This window comes from Lithobates pipiens, unplaced genomic scaffold (assembly GCF_037356315.1).
Source record: "Lithobates pipiens isolate NorthernLeopardFrog02 unplaced genomic scaffold, aLitPip1_a1.2 Scaffold_23, whole genome shotgun sequence".
NCBI lineage: Eukaryota > Metazoa > Chordata > Amphibia > Anura > Ranidae > Lithobates > Lithobates pipiens.
Window position 1 is genome coordinate 45,449,056 of NW_027507785.1, and position 20,790 is coordinate 45,469,845.

General features: G+C 50.3%; 1 protein-coding gene across 1 annotated transcript in view; it reads left to right on the forward strand.

The window, feature by feature from the left end:
* TUSC2 (tumor suppressor 2, mitochondrial calcium regulator) overlaps positions 1–1,947 on the forward strand; it is a 17,015-nt gene extending 15,068 nt beyond the window's left edge. Inside the window, 1 exon segment of the mRNA XM_077451515.1 lies at positions 1,528–1,947. Coding sequence (XP_077307641.1) covers positions 1,528–1,593 — 66 coding nt within the window. The 3' untranslated portion in view covers positions 1,594–1,947.
* Positions 1,948–20,790: the final 18,843 nt, after the last annotated feature.

The following is a 20,790-nucleotide window of genomic DNA, read 5'->3' on the forward strand; positions in this document are numbered from 1 at the left end:
ACAAACACTTTAATATCCCCCCCCCCCCCCCCCCCAGCGTCCTGTCCAGTTACTCTGTAGCAGAAAACTTTCAATGTATCCATTTTATTCTGCAAATGTTACAATCGTATGATGTTTATAATGTAGATTTGATACTTGGTATCCACCAATCACATTTCGGCAAATGCCAAAATCTAAGCCCCGGTTCATGCGACTTCTGATGTGACTTGAATCGCATGACAAGGGAAATCGTTCTTTTGAACGGTGCCAATCGCATTCCTTTGTGACTGACGATATCGGGGTGTTTTTTTTTTTTTTGTTAACCCTTGCCTCTTCTCCTTGGTCATCCTTGCTGCCTAAAAACCCCCCTAAGCACATTTCATTCACCCCTGTGTAGTGGAAACACGCATTTTTTTTTTTTTGCCGTGGAGACGCGAGTCTTGCATAGGGCAGCCCATTCCGGGCGCGGTAAATGCCCCAAACTTGCTCAAGAACCATGGAGCGACGTGCGTTTTTGGCACGTCTGCAAACCGTGATTGGGGTGTCCTATAATTATTTGGGTTACATTCACATCTGACCAGCAACCACAAAGACCCGAGGAAGCTCCAGAACCGTTTTTGCCACGGAGCATTGCGTGTTGTTTGTCGCACGGCGTAACCGTATAAGGCTGCATTCACATCTGCACCTTTCTGACTACGCAACAACCACAAAGAAAATGCATGCTTTGCTGTGCGTTTTTGAAACCGCATCGCCTTAATGGAATGCTAATCGCGATTGGGGGTGTCATTAATAAGGCTGCATTCTGAACGCGCATCAACCTTCACGGCAACACGAGCGCGATTTCCCGCGTCGGGTTTATAAACGTGCGGATGTGAATGCAGCCTAATTAATGACACCCCAATTCCATTATGGCCACGTAAACAGGATCTGTGTTTGCAGCACAGTTTCAAAAGGCACATGCGTTTTCTTTTGTGGTTGCTGTGCGTTCAGAGATAGGCAGATGTGAATGCAGCTTATATGGTAAGGCCGTGCGACGACAATGCGCACTGAATAAAAACGCACAATGCTCCATAGCTGAAAAGGTTCTGGCACTAGGGGGTGATCCTTTGTCGCACATTTTAAGTGAATGTGCTGCTCTATGCATGACATGCGTTTATTTGCGCTATTTAGATGCATAAATGCAAGTGGGAACACGCGTTTCTGTTACGCTTAGGTGTGAATGGGAGGAGAGTGTTTGGTTTGTTTTTTTGTGTTTTGGGGGGGGGGGGGTTTTAGGCAACAAGAATGACCAGAGAGGAGAGGTAAGGGTTACAAACCCCCACTGCTCTCCTCAGTCTCATAGGAATCGCTATCACTAGCAATCTAATGCGACTTTTCTGAGTAAAGTGTATTGAAGTTGCAAGCAAGTCGCACTGAAGATCGCATTCGTGTGAACCGAGCCTGAATGTGATTGGATGCTGCCGAAGATTATAACTCCAGATCCATGGATCTGATTGGTTGTCAGAATCTCGGTCCTCTTACTGTCTTCTCTCCTCCCTCCCCCCACAGGGCACCATCAAGTTAGACCACCCGTGCATCCATGTGGACTTCCCCGTCGTACTCTGTGAGGTCTGATGCTGGCTACCACCCTCGCCTGCCATGCTGCACCCTCCTCTACCAACATCCGCCCCCCACCCCCACCCCGCGCCGTGCTCCTGGGACAGGGAGCCAGAGGAGAGTCATGGGGGAGGGACGCACAGGCTGCCCCCCCCCTCCCTTCCGGATAAAGACTTGCAAACTGTGTGACGCGAAGGTACATCAGAGACGCCATATTGGACAGAACCGCTGCCGATGTGGATATTTATTTCCTGGATCTGGAATCAGTCACCTGACTACATCCTGATCTTTCCCCCTCTGCTTTAATATTTCCCTTCTTAATCATGGCTGCCTAGAGAGGAGGCGAGAGCTCCGCCCATCATGTTCAGGTTGTGGTCGGACTCGCAGTGTATTTATATTCGATTTTTGACATCCAATTCTCGTCTTAGTCGGTATTATCTACACAGTGTGACTAGTGACCGCGGCGAAACGCGCTGTCGATGGACGATATTGCACGTCTGTGGGATGAAGACAAATCCTAGATACAATCACAAGTGTATGTGATTTTCTCGTGTAGCAGAGTGTCCCATCATTATACCTTTTATTTATTTCATGTATGTTTTAGTTTGTGTTCTATAATCCTGAGCTGTGAAAAGCCCCTCCCCCATCATCTCCCAGCCTCCTTCACTCTGCACTGCCCCCCCATACCCCACACCCGTCAGACTGTAAATCATGCTCTACCCAAACAGTAGAGGGAGCTGGAGATGTCAGGGGCTCGGAGGAACTCTCCCCAATAAAGAGTATGTTTGTAACAAGGACTTGGCATGTTCTGTGTGGCAATGGTGCTATTCTGTGTGCTGTGGGAGGCGGGCTGTGGGTGGTGAGCTGTGAACTGTGGGAGGTGGGGTGCAGGGTGGCGAGCTGTGTGGGAGGTGGGGCATGGTGAGCTGTGTGGGAGGCAGGCTGAGGATGATAGGTGGGGTGCAGGGTGGCGAGCCGTGTGGGAGGTGTTGAGATGGGGCGTAACAAGCCGTGTGGGAGGTGGGGTGCAGGGTGGCGAGCTGTGTGGGAGGTGGCGGGTCGGGTGGCGAGCCGTGTGGGGTGCAGGGTGGCGACCCATGTGGGAGGTGGGGTGCAGGGTGGCGAGCTGTGTGGGAGGTGGGCTGTGGATGATAGGTGGGGCATGGTGAGTTAGTTGGGAGGGGGGCTGTGGATGATAGGTGGGAGGTGGGGGCGTGGCGAGCTGTGTGGGAGGTGGGGGCGTGGCGAGCTGTGTGGGAGGTGGGGGCGTGGCGAGCTGTGTGGGAGGTGGGGGCGTGGCGAGCTGTGTGGGAGGTGGGGGCGTGGCGAGCTGTGTGGGAGGTGGGGGCGTGGCGAGCTGTGTGGGAGGTGGGGGCGTGGCGAGCTGTGTGGGAGGTGGGGGCGTGGCGAGCTGTGGATGGGAGGTGGGGGCGTGGCGAGCTGTGGATGATAGGTGGGGGCGTGGCGAGCTGTGGATGATAGGTGGGGGCGTGGCGAGCTGTGGATGATAGGTGGGGGCGTGGCGAGCTGTGGATGATAGGTGGGGCGTGGCGAGCTGTGGATGATAGGTGGGGCGTGGCGAGCTGTGGATGATAGGTGGGGCGAGGCAGGCTGTGGATGATAGGTGGGGTGCTGGGTGGCGAGCTGTGTGGGAGGTGGGGCGAGACGGGCTGTGGATGATGGGTGGGAGGTGGGGCGAGGCGGGCTGTGGATGATGGGTGGGAGGTGGGGCGAGGCGGGCTGTGGATGATGGGTGGGAGGTGGGGCGAGGCGGGCTGTGGATGATGGGTGGGAGGTGGGGCGAGGCGGGCTGTGGATGATGGGTGGGAGGTGGGGCGAGGCGGGCTGTGGATGATGGGTGGGAGGTGGCGAGCTGTGTGGGGCGTGGCGAGCTGTGTGGGAGGTGGGGCGTGGTGGGCTGTGAATGATAGGTGGGGTGCAGGGTGGCGAGCTGTGTGGGAGGTGGGGCGAGGCGGGCTGTGGATGATAGGTGGTGTGTGGCGGGCTGTGTTGGAGGTGGGGCGAGGCGGGCTGTGGATGATAGGTGGGGCGAGGCGGGCTGTGGATGATAGGTGGGGTGTGGCGGGCTGTGGATGATAGGTGGTGTGTGGCGGGCTGTGTTGGAGGTGGGGGCGAGGTGGGCTGTGGATGATAGGTGGGGTGCTGGGTGGCGAGCTGTGGGGAGGTGGGGCGAGACGGGCTGTGGATGATGGATGGGGCGTGGCGAGCTGTGTGGGACGAGGCGGGCTGTGGATGATAGGTGAGGTGTGGCGAGCTGTGTGGGAGGTGGGGCGAGGCGGGCTGTGGATGATAGGTGGGGCGAGGCGGGCTGTGTGGGAGGTGGGGCATGGTGGGCTGTGGATGATAGGTGGGGCGTGGCGAGCTGTGTGGGAGGTGGGGCGTGGTGGGCTGTGATGATAGGTGGGGTGCAGGGTGGCGAGCTGTGTGGGAGGTGGGGCATGGTGGGCTGTGGATGATAGGTGGGGTGCTGGGTGGAAGGTGGGGCGTGGTGGGCTGTGGATGATAGGTGGGTGCAGGGTGGCGAGCTGTGTGGGAGGTGGGGCATGGTGGGCTGTGGATGATAGGTGGGGTGCAGGGTGGCGAGCTGTGTGGGAGTGGGGCGAGGCGGGCTGTGGATGATAGGTGGGGCGTGGCGAGCTGTTGGGGGGGGGGGGGGGGGCAGAAAGCCTGGATTTTCTACCTACTGGTCTGAATGCGCTCGGAGGCTCTTGGGGCTCTGGTCACAGCCCCGCCCCGCATGTTCCCGTAGTTCTATATTGTCCAGACACCTATGGGGGGGGGGGGGGGTAGTTATTTAGAAGACGTGTTTTGTGTTGGCCTGATGGGGGAGGAACATTCCAGTAAGTGGCCGGGATCATCCAATCCGGATGTCAGAAAGGAGCTCCGGCAAGTTGAGGGATTCCCAAAGTTGATCCTTTTATTGGAACATTCTATGGGGACGGGATCTGCCGTCACCTCCTCTTCTATCTGTGGGAGTCATTTATCGCCCTCCCGGACCCCCCTGTGGAATGGGGGGGGGGGGGGGGTTGGGAGACAATTGGTGGTGGGTTGGAGTTGCCCTTTAATAATATCCTGATCTATTTGGTTCTCTCTCTGTAATTCTCGAGTTGCCGACAAACAGGACGGAACGCGCCCGGGGCGTCTGATGGAGATAGTCGCACGCGCTGTTGGTGTGCTCAGGAACTCCGTCCTCACTCCCACCCGGAGCCAGGAAATCCCTCCCGAACATTCTGAGGAGTCAGCAGATCCCCACGTCTCACTCCTCCCGCTGCAGCCGCTGTGTGACGAACGTGCGGAGCCCCGGAGTGCAGAAACACGGGGGGGGGGAATAGATCGTTCTGCTGATCTGTGCAGTTTTTTCTTCTCTCCCCCCCCCCATTTTCTGAAATGGAAGATTCTGATAGTGAAGAGGGTGAGAGACGACATGAAAACCTCTGAGATCAATGACCTCCACCGCATAGGACGCCCTGTACATCCAGACCTGGGACTTGCACAGCTCTGCCACACACCACACCCAGTCTGGAGACCTGTATTTCTGTCTATCCAGTCCTGAGATTTACACAGCTCTGCCGCACAGCACAGCCCTGGCTGGAGACAACTTTTCCTTGTCTGCCCAGTCCTGGGATGCAGCTCTGCCACGCAGCCCACCCAGCCTGGAGTTCTGTATTTCTGTCTATCCAGTCCTGAGATTTACACAGCTCTGCCATACATTAGGCGCAATCTGGAGTCCTGTATTTGTCTAGCCAGTCCTGATATTTACACAACTCTGCCATACAGCACACACAACCTGGAGACCTGTATTTCTGTCCATCCAATAGTGAGATTTACACCGCTCTGCCACACAACACATTCAACCCGGAGACCAGTACTTTTGTCCATCCAATCCTGAAATTTGCACAGCTCTGTCACACCGCACACCCAGCCTGGAGTCCTATATTTTTCTATCCATTCCTAAGATTTACACAACTCTGCCATGCAGCACACCCATCTTGGAGTCTTGTATTTGTCTATCCAGTCCTGAGATTTACACAAGTATGCCCGATAGCACACCCATCCTGGAGACCTGTATTTCTGTCCATCCAATCTTGAGATTTACACAGCTCTGCTGCACAGCCCAGCCCTGTCTGGAGATCTGACTTTCCCTGTAGCCTAGTAACCTCCCCGCCCCCCCCAGATCCAGATCTCCTGAGAATAGCAGTCAGAAGCAGACATGTCTTAGACCAGTGATGGTGAACCTTGGCACCCCAGATGTGTTGGAACTACATTTCCCATGATGCTCAGCTACACTGCAGAGTGCATGAGCATCATGGGAAATGTAGTTCCAAAACATCTGTTCGCCATCACTGTCTTAGAGCCTCACACTGCAGATCAATGGCCATGAGACTAGGCACAGGAGGAGTGCCTAGGCACCCCCGCATACCAGGAAGAGCACTGCTTTTTCTTGTGACCTCCCATTGTGCTGAACGACGTCCTACCTTTTCTGACCACAAGAGGGCGCAGCTGCCTTCCAGAATCAGCAAGTGCATTGTACAGATGAGGAATCGATGCAATCAGTCGTGTGTAATGAGCCAATGAATGAGCAGCGACGGGCGATTGATCTTCATGGCGTCCGTAAGAAGGAATCCGCTCCCACAATATGGAAATACGGCCGCGTTATTCATGTGTATCGTGACCGTCAACCTCGTCTTCCAAAACCATCGCTATTTCAGGAACCAATCGGAGGATTTTATTCAGAATCATTTCGTAGATGTTCAGCGTTCGTTCTGCAGACCGCCATAAAACGGGAACGGCGACGGGCCCGAGTCACCTGGCAGCGGAGGTCACATGTTTAGCGTGGAATCCTTTCGCCGCCGGAGTTTTTATTTTTTGCACATTTAACCAGTTCCCACTAGAGCTGCGCGATTTTCTTGAAAAAAAAAAATTCAGCGATTTAAAAAAAAATAAATAAACTCGATTCACGATTCAATTGTGAATCGAGTGTGTTTTTTTTATTTTTTATTATTATTATTTTTTTTTTTTTAATGGACACCACGCCGGTCCTGAGGAGCTACAGGCAGGAGTTTTTAGGTGACGTGGTGGTGATAAAAAAAATCTAAAAAAATCGATTTGCTTATTTTTTATTTTTTGCACATTTAACCAGTTCCCACTAGAGCTGCGCGATTTTCTTGAAAAAAATAAATTCAGCGATTAAAAATAAATAAATAAATAAAAAACTCGATTCATGATTCAATTGTGAATCGAGTGTGTGTTTTTTTTTTTATTTATTTTTTATGGATACCACGCCGGTCCTGAGGAGCTACAGGCAGGAGTTTTTAGGCGACGTGGTGGTGATAAAAAAAAAAAATCTAAAAAAATCGATTTGCTTATTTTTTATTTTTTGCACATTTAACCAGTTCCCACTAGAGCTGCGCGATTTTCTTGAAAAATAAATAAAAATTCAGCGATTAAAAATAAATAAATAAATAAATAAAAAACTCGATTCACGATTCAATTTTTTATTATTATTATTATAATTTTTTTTTTTTTTATGGACACCACGCCGGTCCTGAGGAGCTACGGGCAGGAGTTTTTAGGCGACGTGGTGGTGATAAAAAAAAAAAATCAAAAAAAATCGATTTGCTTAAATTTTGAATTGATTTGACCTCTCAACTCGATTCAAGTTTTAAATCGTTTTTTCTTTCCCCAGCCCTAGTTCCCACCCCCCCCCCCCCCCGGCCGATTTTGACGTCGCTCCCCTATATGTAAAAATCTGTATTTTAAATTATTATTATTATTATTATTTTTTATTGCTAGAAAATGTTTTGGAACCCCCAAATATAATATGTATATTTTTAGCAGAGACCCTAGAGAATAAAATGTCGGTTGTTGCAACTTCTTATGTCACACGGCATTTACACAGGTTTAAAAAAAAAATATATATATATATATATATAATGTGTTTTGATGAATTTTAATGCAAAAAGACATATAACCCAATTTTTTGCTAAAGTATAATAGATGATGTTGGGCCGAGTAAATCGATACCAAACATGTCATGCTTTAAAATTGCGCACGCTCGTGAAATGGAGCCAAACTACACTACTTAAAAATCTCCATAATATTTTTTTTTTTTTTTACAAGTTAGGGCCGGTTCACACTGCAGGCGAGGCGAGGCGACTCCGACTTGCCTCGCCGCGACCTGCCGCGGCCTCAGCGGCGACTTGCAAATGACTTCTGTATAGAAGTCAATGCAAGTCGCCCCGAGGTCGCCCAAAAGTAGTACAGGAACCTTTTTTCTGAGTCGGAGAGACTCGAGTCGCTCCTCTCAGAACGGTTCCATTGTACAGAACGGGGGCGACTTGCGAGAGCGAGGCGAGGCGAGTCGTGTCGCCTCGCATCGCCCGCTGTGTGAACCGGCTCTTACCAGTTTAGAGTTATAGAGGAGAACTGGTGCTAGAATTATTGCTCTCGCTCAAACGTTCGCGCCGATACCTCATACGCATGGTGCAAACACCGTTTACATATGCGGGTGCGACCTATGTAGGCGTTTGCTTCTGCATGCAAGCACGGCGGGACGGGGGCATTTTACGTTTTTTTTTAATTTTATTTTTATTTTACACTGTCCCTTTTTAATTTTTTTGATCACTTTAATTCCTATCACAAGAAAATGTGATAGAAATAAAGCAAGACGGGTCCTCTTTATGGAGATATCTGAGGTTTATAAGACCCCAGATCTCTCCTCTCAGGGCAGCCATCAGAAATTTCAGGGGGCCCCTTACACAGCTTTGGGCCCGACCGGCAACATTCTCCAGGCCACGGGCCATCCCACGAAGGGCTTCAGTGCACCCACTTTTATTTTAACACTCTTACAAATGAATATATAAAAATGAAGAGTGTATTTCAAGCCATCAGTGCTTTCAAGATTTTATAGTTATGGGCCCTTTTACACTGGCAGACCTATCAAGACAGCCCAATCCAGCAAAGAGACAGCCCAATCCAGCAGACATCCCCTCCAGCAAAGGAGACATCCAAATCCAGCAAAGAAACATCCAAATCCAGCAAAGAAACATCCAAATCCAGCAAAGAGACAGCCCAATGTTACAAAGAGACAGCCCCTCTCAGCAAAGAGACAGCTATGGCCCTTTTCAACTGGCAGACCAATTGAGACAGCCTAATATAGCAAAGAGGCAGCCCAATCCAGCAAAGAGACAGCCAGATGTTAAAAAAAAGAGACATCCCCTCTCAGCAAAGAGAAAGCCGTGGCCCCTTTCACGCTCACAGACCAATTGAGACAGCCTAATATAGCAGAAACATCCCCTGTAGCAAAGAGACAGCCCCTCCAGGGAAGAGACATCCCCTCCAGTAAAGAGGCAGCCCAATATAGCAAAGAGACATCCCAATCCAGCAACGAGACAGCCCAATGTAGCAAAGAGGCACCCCCCCAAGCAAAGAGACATCCCCCCTCCCAGAAAAGAGGCAGCCCCTCCAGCAAAGATTTAACAGTCATGGCCCCTTTCAAAAAGACAGCCTAAAATAGCAGAGGCATCTCCTCTGGTAAAGAAAGAGCCCAGCAAAGAGACGGCCCAATCCAGCAAAGAGACGGCCCAATCCAGCAAAGAGACAGCCCAATCCAGCAAAGAGATATTCCAATCCAGCAAAGAGACATCCCCTCCAGCAAGAAACATCCCAATCCAGCAAAGAGACATCCCCTCTCGGCAAAGAGACAGCCATGGCCCCTTTCACACTTGCAGACCAATTGAGACAGCCTAATATAGCAAAGAGACATCCCCTCTAGCAAAGAGGCAGCCCAATATAACAAAGAGACATCCCAGTCCAGCAAAGAGATAGCCCGATGTAGCAAAGAGGAATCCCCTCTCAGCAAAGGTACATCCCCTCCCAGCAAAGAGGCAACCCTTCCAGCAAAGATTTAAGTTATGTAATCCCCTCCAGAAAAGAGAAAAATCTAATTCAGAAAAAAGACTAGTAAAGAAACAGCCTAGCCCAGCAAAGAAACATCCTAATATAGCAAAGAGACATCCCCTCCAGCAAAGAGGCAGCCCAATATAGCAAAGAGACTTCTCTTCCAGTAAAGTGACAGCCCAATCCAGCAAAGACAGCCCGCTATAGCAAAGAGACATCCCAATATAACAGAGACAGCCTAATCCAGTAGATTTGTCTCTCATAGCACAGAGCAGCACTCTCTGCAGTCTCTTCTATCAGTGAAATGTTGAAGGGTAATGGATGCAGTGACAGGTACTCTTTGTGAATGTCAATGCTGACTCCCCAGTATATGGAGTACACAGTGTACAGAGGGGGGGATGGGGGGGTCGGGTTATCTGGAGGTTCTTCTACAACACATTTCCTGGAGGGACGAGGTGTGCTGACCCTCTACTGACGCTACTGCTGACCCCGGAGGATATCCTGGGGGGGCTCAGGTCAGCGGCCCCCAATGCGTCCTTTTCCCCACCACACAGGGACAATGCTTAACCCTCAAAGCTCTGACTGACATATGAGGAGTTGGTGACCCAAATCCCGAGAAGATGCAGGTAAAACGCACCGCGCTTTGAGATAAAAGCTAAAAAAAAACGCTGCAAGGAAAATGCATGTGAGCTGGAAGGCTTAGATGGGGGAATATTGGAGGAATAGCAGGGGAACAATAGGTGAATGACAGGGGAATAGTGGGTGAATAATAGGAATGATGGGGAATAGTGGGTGAATAATAGGAATGATGGGGAATAGTGGGTGAATAATAGGAATCATGGGGAATAGTGGGTGAATAATAGGAATGACGGGGAATAGTGGGTGAATAATAGGAATGATGGGGAATAGTGGGTGAATAATAGGAATGATGGGGAATAGTGGGTGAATAACAGTGGAAATCACGGAGGAATAGTAGGTGAATGGTGGGGCAAGGACAGGGGAATGATGGGAAACTGTCAGGGATATAGTGGGTGAATAACAGGGGAATGATGGGGGGAATCGTGGGTAAATGATGGGGAAAGGGCAGGGGAATAGTGGGTGAATAACAGGAGAATGCTAGAAGAATGGCAGGGGACTAGTGGATGGATGACACTGGAATAGTGGGTGAATAATGGGAATCATGGGGGGAATAATAGGTTAATGGTGGGTGAATAAAAGGGGCATGATGAAGGAATAGCAGCGGACTAGTGGGTGAATAACAGGGGAACGATGAGTAAAAGGCAGGAGACTAGTGGGTAAATAACAGGGGTATGACAGAGGAATAGTGGGTGAATAACAAAAGAATGATAGAATGGCAGGGGAATAATAGGTTGGTAAATAACAGGGGAATAGTGGGTGAATAACAGGGGAATGGTGAGTGAATAACAGGAGAATGCTAGAAAAATGGCAGGGGACTACTGGATGAATGACACTGCAATAGTGGGTGAATAACGGGAATCATGGAGGAATAATAGGTGAATGGTGGGCGAATAAAAGGGGGACGATGAAGGAATAGCAGAGGACTAATGGGTGAATAACGGGGGAATGATGAGTAAAAGTGGATGAATGACACTGAATTATTGGGTGAATAATGGGAATGATGGAGGAATAATAGGTAAATGGTGGACCAATAAAAGGGGAATGATGAAGGAATAGCAGAGGACTGGTGGGTGAATAACAGGGGAATGATGAGTAAAAGGCAGGGGACTAGTGGGTAAATAACAGGGGTATGACAGGGAAATAGTGGGTGAATAACAAGAGGATGATAGAATGGCAGGGGAATAATGGGTGAATAGCAGGGGACTAGTGGGTAAATGACAGCGGAATTGTGGGTGAATAACGGGAATGATGGGGGAATAGTAGGTGAACGGTGAGCGAATAACAGGGGAATGATGGGGGAATAGCAGAGGACTAGTGGGTGAATAACAGGGGAATAATGTGTGTATAACAGGGGAATGATGACGAAAAGGCAAGGGACAAGTAGAAGGGGAATGGCGGGGTACTAGTGGGTGAATAACGGGAATGATGGGGGAACGGCAGGGGAATCATGGGTGAAAACCAGGGGAATGGCAGGAGACTAGTGGGTGAGTGACAGGGGAATGATGGGGGAATAGCAGGGGAATCATGGATGAAAACCAAGGGAATGGCAGGGGACTAGTGGGTGACTAACAGGGGAATGGCAGGGGACTAGTAGATGAATAAGGGGAATGATGGAGTACTAGTGGGTGAATAACAGGGGAATGATGGGGGAATGGCAGGGGAATCGTAGCTGAATGACAGGGGACTAGTGGGTGAATAACAGGGGAATGATGGGGGAATGGCAGGGGAATCGTAGCTGAATGACAGGGGACTAGTGGGTGAATAACGGGAATGGCAGGATGCAGATGCTGTGGGTTGCATTATTGAATGAGAAAGTCAGAAATTGGCCAGATTTGTCCTGGAATGTTTCAATGGCGGGGTGGCTACCCATAGAAGTAAATAGGGATCGCCATGCGCAGTATGAGGAACCGTCTGGGTTTATTATAGATTAAAGGTTGACTAATCAGGGAGGAGGGAACGTATTATCCCAGGTGGGCTGCAATCAGGGCAGTGGGGGAGGGGTGGGGGTGATTTATTCATGAACCACTTCAGCAAAGGTGAAGTTGTCTGTTTAGGGTGACAACACTCTCCTTGATTTTCAGTTGTCACCCTGTGTTGTCACCCTGTGATGAAGACCACCAGTGGTCCTTTCAGCACACATTACCCAGACACGGTCCAGTGTTGTCACCACCAGCGGGGGCTGTTTTTTGGATTGTTTCCCCCCTCACTTGTATGGGGACCCCTTAGTGGTGATGTGACTCTTCAGTCTCTCTTTTTGTTACATTCCGCACCCTCCAGTCAGTCTCAGCGGTGTTCCCCTTTAATGTGCCCGGGCTGGTGGGTGAGGGGCCTGACCCCTTCTATCGGGAATCCGGTGCTGAGAACTCGTACCGGGAATTTCCAGCTCTGAAAATAATCCTCCAGGCGTATTTGGACAGGTGCTTGGCAGGGAAGTCAGATAAGACGCCGAGTCATCGCGCCTGTATATCCAATGAGCAGTGAGATCCGCGTGTGGCACCACCGTGCGCAAAACCGCTTCCCACGTATCCCACTCCGGAGTCAGCACAGCTTCTCCTTACACTTTATGGAATCCTCATCCCTGCAGTCTCAGAGGGCCTTTCATTTGCCCACCTTATTTTCAGTCTCACTGAATCTGCAGCTTTCATTAACCCCTTCAATACCAGACAAGTTCACCCTCTTCCTGCCCAGGCCAGTGCGTAGCTTTCAGCGCTCTCTCACACTTTGAATGACAATTGCGCCGTCATTCAACACGGACATTTTTATCATTTTTTTTTTGAGACGGACAGAGCTTTCTTTTGGTGATATTTAATCATCACTGTTTTTTTTTTAATTTTTGCTAACTAAACAGAAAAAAACAAAACTGACACAGTGCACAGATGAGGCTGCACTGAAGAGACTGCACTGATAGGGCTGCACTGGTGTGCAATGATAGGCTGCACTGGTGTGCTCTGATGGGGCTGCAATGATCGGGCTGCACTGATGGGCACTAAAGAGGCTGCACTGATGGGCACTGATAGGCTGCACTGATAGGGCTGCACTGGTGTGCTCCGATGAGGCTGCACTGAAGAGGCTGCACTGATGGGCACTGATAGGCTGCACTGATGGGGCTGCACTGGTGTGCACTAAAGAGGCTGCACTGATGAGAACTGATAGGCTGCACTGATAGGGCTGCACTGGTGTGCTCCGAGGAGGCTGCACTGAAGAGGCTGCACTGATGGGCACTGATAGGCTGCACTGATGGGTGATAGGCAGCACTGGTGTGCACAGATGATGCACTGATGGGCACTGAAGAGGCTGCACTGATGGGCACTGAAGAGGCTGCACTGATGGGGCTGCACTGGTGTGCACTAAAGAGGCTGCACTGATGGGCACTGATAGGCTGCACTGATAGGGCTGCACTGGTGTGCTCCGATGAGGCTGCACTGAAGAGGCTGCACTGATGGGCACTGATAGGCTGCACTGATGGGTGATAGGCAGCACTGGTGTGCACCAATGAGGCTGCACTGAAGAGGTTGCACTGATGGGCACTGAAGAGGCTGCACTGATGGGCACTGATTGGCTGCACTGATGGGGCTGCACTGGTGTGCACTGAAGAGGCCTGCACTGATAGGCACTCATGAGGCTGTACTGATGGGCACTGATAAGCTGCACTGATCTGCATTTATTATCAGTGTAAACAATGTACTGTCAGCTTTGCCAGTTATCAGCTCTCTTATCAGCGACAGTGTGAGGAAAGGAATGCCAATAACCGGCAAGTCTGTTTACATGTGATCAGCTGTGATTGGACACAGCTGATCACATGGTAAAGGGCCATGATTGCCTGTGATTGGCCCCTTACCGCAATCTGTGATCAGCTGTGTCCAAAGGACACAGAGCGCGCTCCATGCGCACCCCAGGTGTTGCACGGGAGATGCGCACAAGGGGGGACATCCATGGACACCCACCCAGAACTGAAGAGCCGCACAGTAGCCATCTTTTGGCTTTAGCACTGTCAAGAAGTGGTTAACCTTATCCCTGGTGATCCTGCCATGGATGTTCTTGTTCGGGTGACAACGCTCTGTCCCTGTCTCCCAATTGTGTTTCGGTGTTGTCACCCTGTCATCCTTGTTTAGGCACTTCCTGTCATAAGGTTACAAAGCTCTGTCCCTTTCTCACAATTTTGCTCCTGCGTTGTCACCCTGTTGTCCTTATTCAGGCACTTCCTGTGCTTTGGTGTGGAAGGAATAGTCCCTACTGTACTCCTGCGTTGTCACCCTGTTGTCCTTGTTCGGAACAGAGCAGAGTGATGACCTCATCAGTTTGCGGCTGCTCCTTCATTGTAATGGGGGGGGGTGTCCTTGAGCAGGTTGCTCAAGCAGTGTAGACTGTAGTGAGGTCTATGGGAGAGCAGGACCTTGCTGTGGTGTCTGGCAGGGGTGCTCAGATCACAAGACTGGCTGGACAGAATCACAAATCCCTTGGCAGATTTGGCATACTGTGTTTATCTGTCCGCCTGGCGCTCTGAATATTCTCTGTGTATGAAGAGTCTGTTCAGGGACGATCGGAATGTTGTGGGGATGGCGGTTTAATGAACTCCGACCGTCTCCAGCACTCCATTATCTGCCAGGGGGCAGCATGCCGGAGGCGCCCTATCAAAGGACAGACTGAAGTGCCGCCAGAAATAAACTGTCTGATGGAGATGACAATGAGCCGATTGTTACCCAACCACAAAGATTGGATTCAGAGCCGAGCCGGCCAATGACGTCCCTCCAGTGTGACCACAACACAGGATTTGTATAATAAGGGCAGTGTGCGGAGCACGGTCACCCACGGCAACCAATCGGAAGGCGGCTCCCATCCTTCTTAGAGCTCTTAGATGACGAACAGTGAAATCTGATTGGGTGATGGCACCCTGTGCTGCTTTATTAAAGAGGCACCCCAGTCAAATTTAATGGAGCACCCCGGAGTAGAATAGTGCCCCATCTTTGGTGACAGTCGGAGGAATAGTACCCCATCATTGGTGTCAGTGTGAGGAATAGTGCCCCATCATTGGTATCAATGGGAAGAATAGTGCCACATCATTGGTATCAGTGGAAGGAATAGTGCCCCATCATTGGTGTCAGTGGGAGGAATAGTGCCCCATCGTTGGTGATGGTGGGAGGAATAGTGCTCCATCATTGGTGTCAGTAGGAGGAATAGTGCCCCATCATTGGTGTCAGTGGGAGGAATAGTGCCCAATCATTGGTATCAGTGGGGGGAATAGTGCCCCATCATTGGTGATGGTGGGAGGAATAGTGCCCCATCATTGGTGTCAGTGGGAGGAATAGTGTCCCATCATTGGTATCAGTGGGAGGAATAGTGCCCCATCATTGGTATCAGTGGGAGGAATAGTGCCCCATCATTGGTGTCAGTAGGAGGAATAGTGCCCCATCATTGGTGTCAGTGGGAGGAATAGTGTCCCATCATTGGTGTCAGTGGGAGGAATAGTGCCCCATCATTGGTGTCAGTGGGAGGAATAGTGCCGCATCATTGGTATCAGTTGGAGGAATAGTGCTCCATCATTGGTGTCAGTTGGAGGAATAGTTCCCCATCATTGGTATCAGTGGGAGGAATAGTTCCCCATCATTGGTGTCAGTGAGAGGAATAGTGCCCCATTATTGGTATCAGTGGAAGGAATAGTGCCCCATCATTGGTGTCAGTGGGGGAAATTGTGCCCCATCATTGGTGTCAGTGGGGGGAATTGTGCTTCACCTGTACTGTGTTTTGTGCCCCTTTAAATGGTCGCAGTGACTTTTCTCTCGCTTTTATTCCATGTTGTCATTCTTTGGTATCACGCCGCTGTGTACATTCTTCTATTTGATCGGTCAGCTCCCGCGGCTCGGGGCGTATCATGAAACCGATGGCGCTGACTCAGCGATTTCACACTAAATAGTGTAACTTTCACAATAACGGCCGGAGGCGAGCGGGGGATGGGGGGGGGGGGATCCGGGTCGGGAAATTGTTTATTAGGAAATGAAGAAGTGACATTTGTAATAAAGGGATATCGCCATGAATAACGTCTTTATTGGACGCTTCGCCCCGCCCACTTCTCACTGGGTTTGGCTCCCATTCACAGAGGAGGCCGAGGAAATAAATAATTTTTTTGTATCTAAATTGTATCATCTGTGGTCAGAGACATTTCCTAATCATCCTAATATCCATTCATTTCATACATTCACAATGTCATGGGGGGAGGGGAGGTGTGGATGGACAAAGTTTGTTTTTGTTCAGACCGTAAGCTGAAAAAATCTTACTGTCTGCGACTGGAGCAATGGAGTTTATTAGCTACTACATTCAAATTCAGCAGGATTTTCACAGTGTTTTCAATAGGTGTGCAGCCAGTTTAATCTGCATACTTAGCCGTTTGTCTGGACTATAGTATTAGTGTCACACTGTATTGGGAAGCTCGAAGGGGTTAATTCTGGCGCTCATCCACTGCGATCTCTCAGCGTTCCTCTATCACTAAGCGCTCAGCCCAAACTTCCTTCCTCTACCTCTGCCAAGCTGCAAGCCCTGCAGGGTGGGGTGTCAGATCCTCCTGGAAGGACTGGCAGGGTGGAGTGTCAGAGCCTCCTGGAAGATCTGGTGGCATGTCAGAACCTCCTGGAAGGACTGCTGGATTGCAGAATGGGGTGTCAGAGCCTCCTGGAAGGACTGGTGGGATGCAGGGAGGGGTGTCATATCCTCCTGTAAGATCGGGTGGGGCGTCAGGGCCTCCCAGAAGGGCTTATGCGGTGTCATATCCCCCTGGAAGGTCTGACAGGGAGCAGGATGGGGTGTCATATCCTCCTGGAAGGTCTGGTGGGGTGCAGGATGGGGTGTCATATCCTCCTGGAAGGTCTGGCGGGGAGAAGGATGGGGTGTCATATCCTTCTAGAAGGTCTGGCGGGGTGCAGGATGGGGTGTCATATCCTCCTGGAAGATCTGGCGGGTGCAGGATGGGGTTTCATATCCTCTTGTAAGGTCTGGCGGGGTCCAGGATGGGGTGTCATATCCTCCAGGAAGGTCTGGCAGGGTGCAGGATGGGATGTCATATCCTGGAAGGTCTGGCGGGGTCCAGGATGGGGGTGTCATAACCTCCTGGAAGGTCTGGCGGGGTGCAGGATGGGGTGTCGTATCCTCCTGGAAGGTCTGGCAGGGTCCAGGATGGGGTGTCATATCTTCCTGGAAGGTCTGGCGGGGTGCAGGATGGGGTGTCGTATCCTCCTGGAAGGTCTGGCGGGGTGTAGGATGGGGTGTCGTATCCTCCTGGAAGGTGTGACTGGGTACGGGATGGGGTGTCTTATCCTCCTGGAAGGTCTGGCGGGGAGAATGGGGTGTAGTATCCTCCTGGATGGTGTGGCTGCAAAACGCACTAAAAATGCATAGGTGTGAACCAGGGGCTGGTGAACCCAAGCCGGAAAGTGGCATGCTGGGACTTATAGTCCCTCCATGTTACCAGGGCTGCCTTTGTAAAGCGTTACATCCAAAATCTAGACACAGACGCACCCTGCACCGATGGCGGCTGACCCGTCCCCAAGCGGAAGCCATGTTTGAAATGTCACGGGTGTGGGGGTGGTGGCGACCTCTGCAGGAAATGACAATAATGACAGGAAATGCCGTCATTACACACAATAAATATTATTCGTTGCCTCGTTACGTTATCAGCCCTGGAAAACGCCAGCTGCAGATTAGCCAATCACAGCCGGCCCCAAATTCTGCGCAGGAACAATGGAGGCCGCGCACACAATGGGCTCCTTTATGCTTTGTAACAAAGTGATAACACCCGTCCAGGTCATTAATACGGGGAATGCGTCAAACAGTGCAAATGGCGGCAAAGATGGCGGGAAGTCTGCAAGGGAATGCACACAAAATAAAAACGCAGTTTTATCGGAAATCTGTCCAATGGATGAAAAAGCGGCGCCAGCAGGAAATGAGATCTGCGAGGATTCCCAACTCTGACGTTTGTTTTCAATATTTGCGCTCTAAGCAGGAATAAAATTTGGCAAATAATAGAAGACGTGAGATGGAGAGAATAAAAAGTGTCTGAAAGTAGCAGGTCGGTCAGGCCCCTCCCCCCCTTACCCTATGGAGCGGGCAGCTCTTCCCTCCAGACGACGGGCGGTGGTTTCCTTTGCATCGCAGTGGATGAGCTCCTCCTCCCTCCTCCACGGGCAAAAGGATCGCTTCTCCTTTCAGCCAATCAGAAAACAGGTCTCAAGACCTGCTTCCTGATTGGCTGGGAAGAGAATCAGTGTGTCACACAATTTGGTGGGTTCGGGGCACAGTGCTCTGTGCCCCAAGCCCACTCTCTTTTAAAGCCTATTATAGCCTCAGGCTCTAATCACATGCTTAAAAAAAAAAAAACTCCATTGAAATCCATGCGTCCGCCGCCCTGCATGGAGATAAGTGGGCCGGACGCATGGATAGGGGGCCGGACACATGGACAGTGCGCCACTGCTGAGCACTAATCTGTATGCTTAGCCTCCTAAGCATATATTCCCCCTCCTCCCAGTACAAATCCTCCCCCTTGCTGAAATCTCCCCCCTCAAAACAAATCTTTACCCCCTCAATACCTCAGAAGCCCCCCAGCACAAATTCCTACCCCCCCCAAAAAAAGTACCCCTCCTAGCACAAAGACGTGGAAGACGTAGTTCTGGGGGGCATGCCTAAGTCATAGGAACCAACCTTCCAGCAAGGGCTCTTGGAAGATGTAGTTCTGGGGGCGTGCCTAAGTCATAGGAACCAACCTTCCAGCAAGGGCTATTGGAAGACGTAGTTCTGGGGGCGTGCCTAAGTCATAGGAACTGATCTTCCAGCAAGGGCTCTTGGAAGATGTAGTTCTGGGGGCGTGCCTAAGTCATAGGAACTGATCTTCCAGCAAAGGCTCTTGGTAGACTTAGTTCTGGGGGCGTGCCTAAGTCATAGGAACCGACCTTCCAGCAAGGGCTATTGGAAGACGTAGTTCTGGGGGAATGCCTAAGTCATAGGAACCGACCTTCCAGCAAGGGCTATTGGAAGACGTAGTTCTGGGGGCGTGCCTAAGTCATAGGAACAACCTTTCAGCAAGGGCTATTGGAAGACGTAGTTCTGGGGCCATGCCTAAGTCATAGGAACTGACCTTCTAGCAAGGGCTCTTGGAAGATGTAGTTCTGGGGGCGTGCCTAAGTCATAGGAACTGACCTTCCAGCAAGGGCTATTGGAAGACGTAGTTCTGGGGGCATGCCTAAGTCATAGGAACCGACCTTCCAGCAAGGGCTATTGGAAGACGTAGTTCTGGGGGCGTGCCTAAGTCATAGGAACCGACCTTCCAGCAAGGGCTATTGGAAGACGTAGTTCTGGGGGAATGCCTAAGTCATAGGAACCGACCTTCCAGCAAGGGCTATTGGAAGACGTAGTTCTGGGGGCGTGCCTAAGTCATAGGAACCGACCTTCCAGCAAGGGCTATTGGAAGACGTAGTTCTGGGGGAATGCCTAAGTCATAGGAACCGACCTTCCAGCAAGGGCTATTGGAAGAGGTAGTTCTGGGGGGGCGTGCCTAAGTCATAGGAACCGACCTTCCAGCAAATGTTTCCTGAGCAAATTAAAACATTTTTAATAATTTGGTGATATTGATCTATAGGAGGTGGATTTGGGTCATGCCGGAATGTACATTTTTCGGCATGTGCAGAGAGGAGGTGACAAGCTGACCGAGGCACGACTTTTCCATAGAGCTCTTATGACATAGTGCTGGAGGACGTACATGTTTATTATTATATTACCATATTTATACAACGCTCAAAATGTACGCGGCACTTTACATACCGCACGCCCAACATCAGTTTATTGTGTTTGTAGACCGGCTGCTCTGTGCTGACGCTGCAATGAGGCCCATAAACTATTGGTGGTGCAGAGCGAGAAATCGCATCTGGAAAAAAAAAAAGAAAAAAAATGGAAATCGCAATAACCGTATTTTAGAAGGAGTCCAGCAATGAACACTGCGCTGGGCGCACAAACCCGCCTATTCCAAACATATAAAATAAATGCGATCTTTTAAATTTGTGAGATTTCTGTGAAATGTTGGAAAAATTGTTTTTACATAATTCACACTGCAAATTTTTATGTTTCTTTGTTGCAAAAGCACAAATGTTGCAATCTACTCTATTTTAATGTTTGTGCGCTATTAAAATAGCACAGGATCCCTCATTTATGCCGATGTGCCAAAATAATGACCCCCCCCATGCATAATCCTATAGAATAGGGGTCAGCAACCTTTTTCAATGTATGTGAATGCATGGAGGGCTGCATTCATCTGCTAATAAATTAAGATAATGATCTGGAACCCTTTACATTACACAGCCCCTGTACCTCTGGACCCCTTTACATTACACAGACTGTACCTCTGGATCCTTTTACATTACACAGCCCCTGTACCTCTGGACTCCTTTACATTACACAGCCTGTATCTCTGGACCCCTTTACATTACATAGCCCTGTACCTCTGGACCCCTTTACATTACACAGCCTGTACCTCTGGACCCCTTTACATTACATAGCCCTGTACCTCTGGACCCCTTTACATTACACAGCCCCTGTACCTCTGGACCCCTTTACATTACACAGCCTGTACCTCTGGATCCTTTTACATTACACAGCCCCTGTACCTCTGGACTCCTTTAC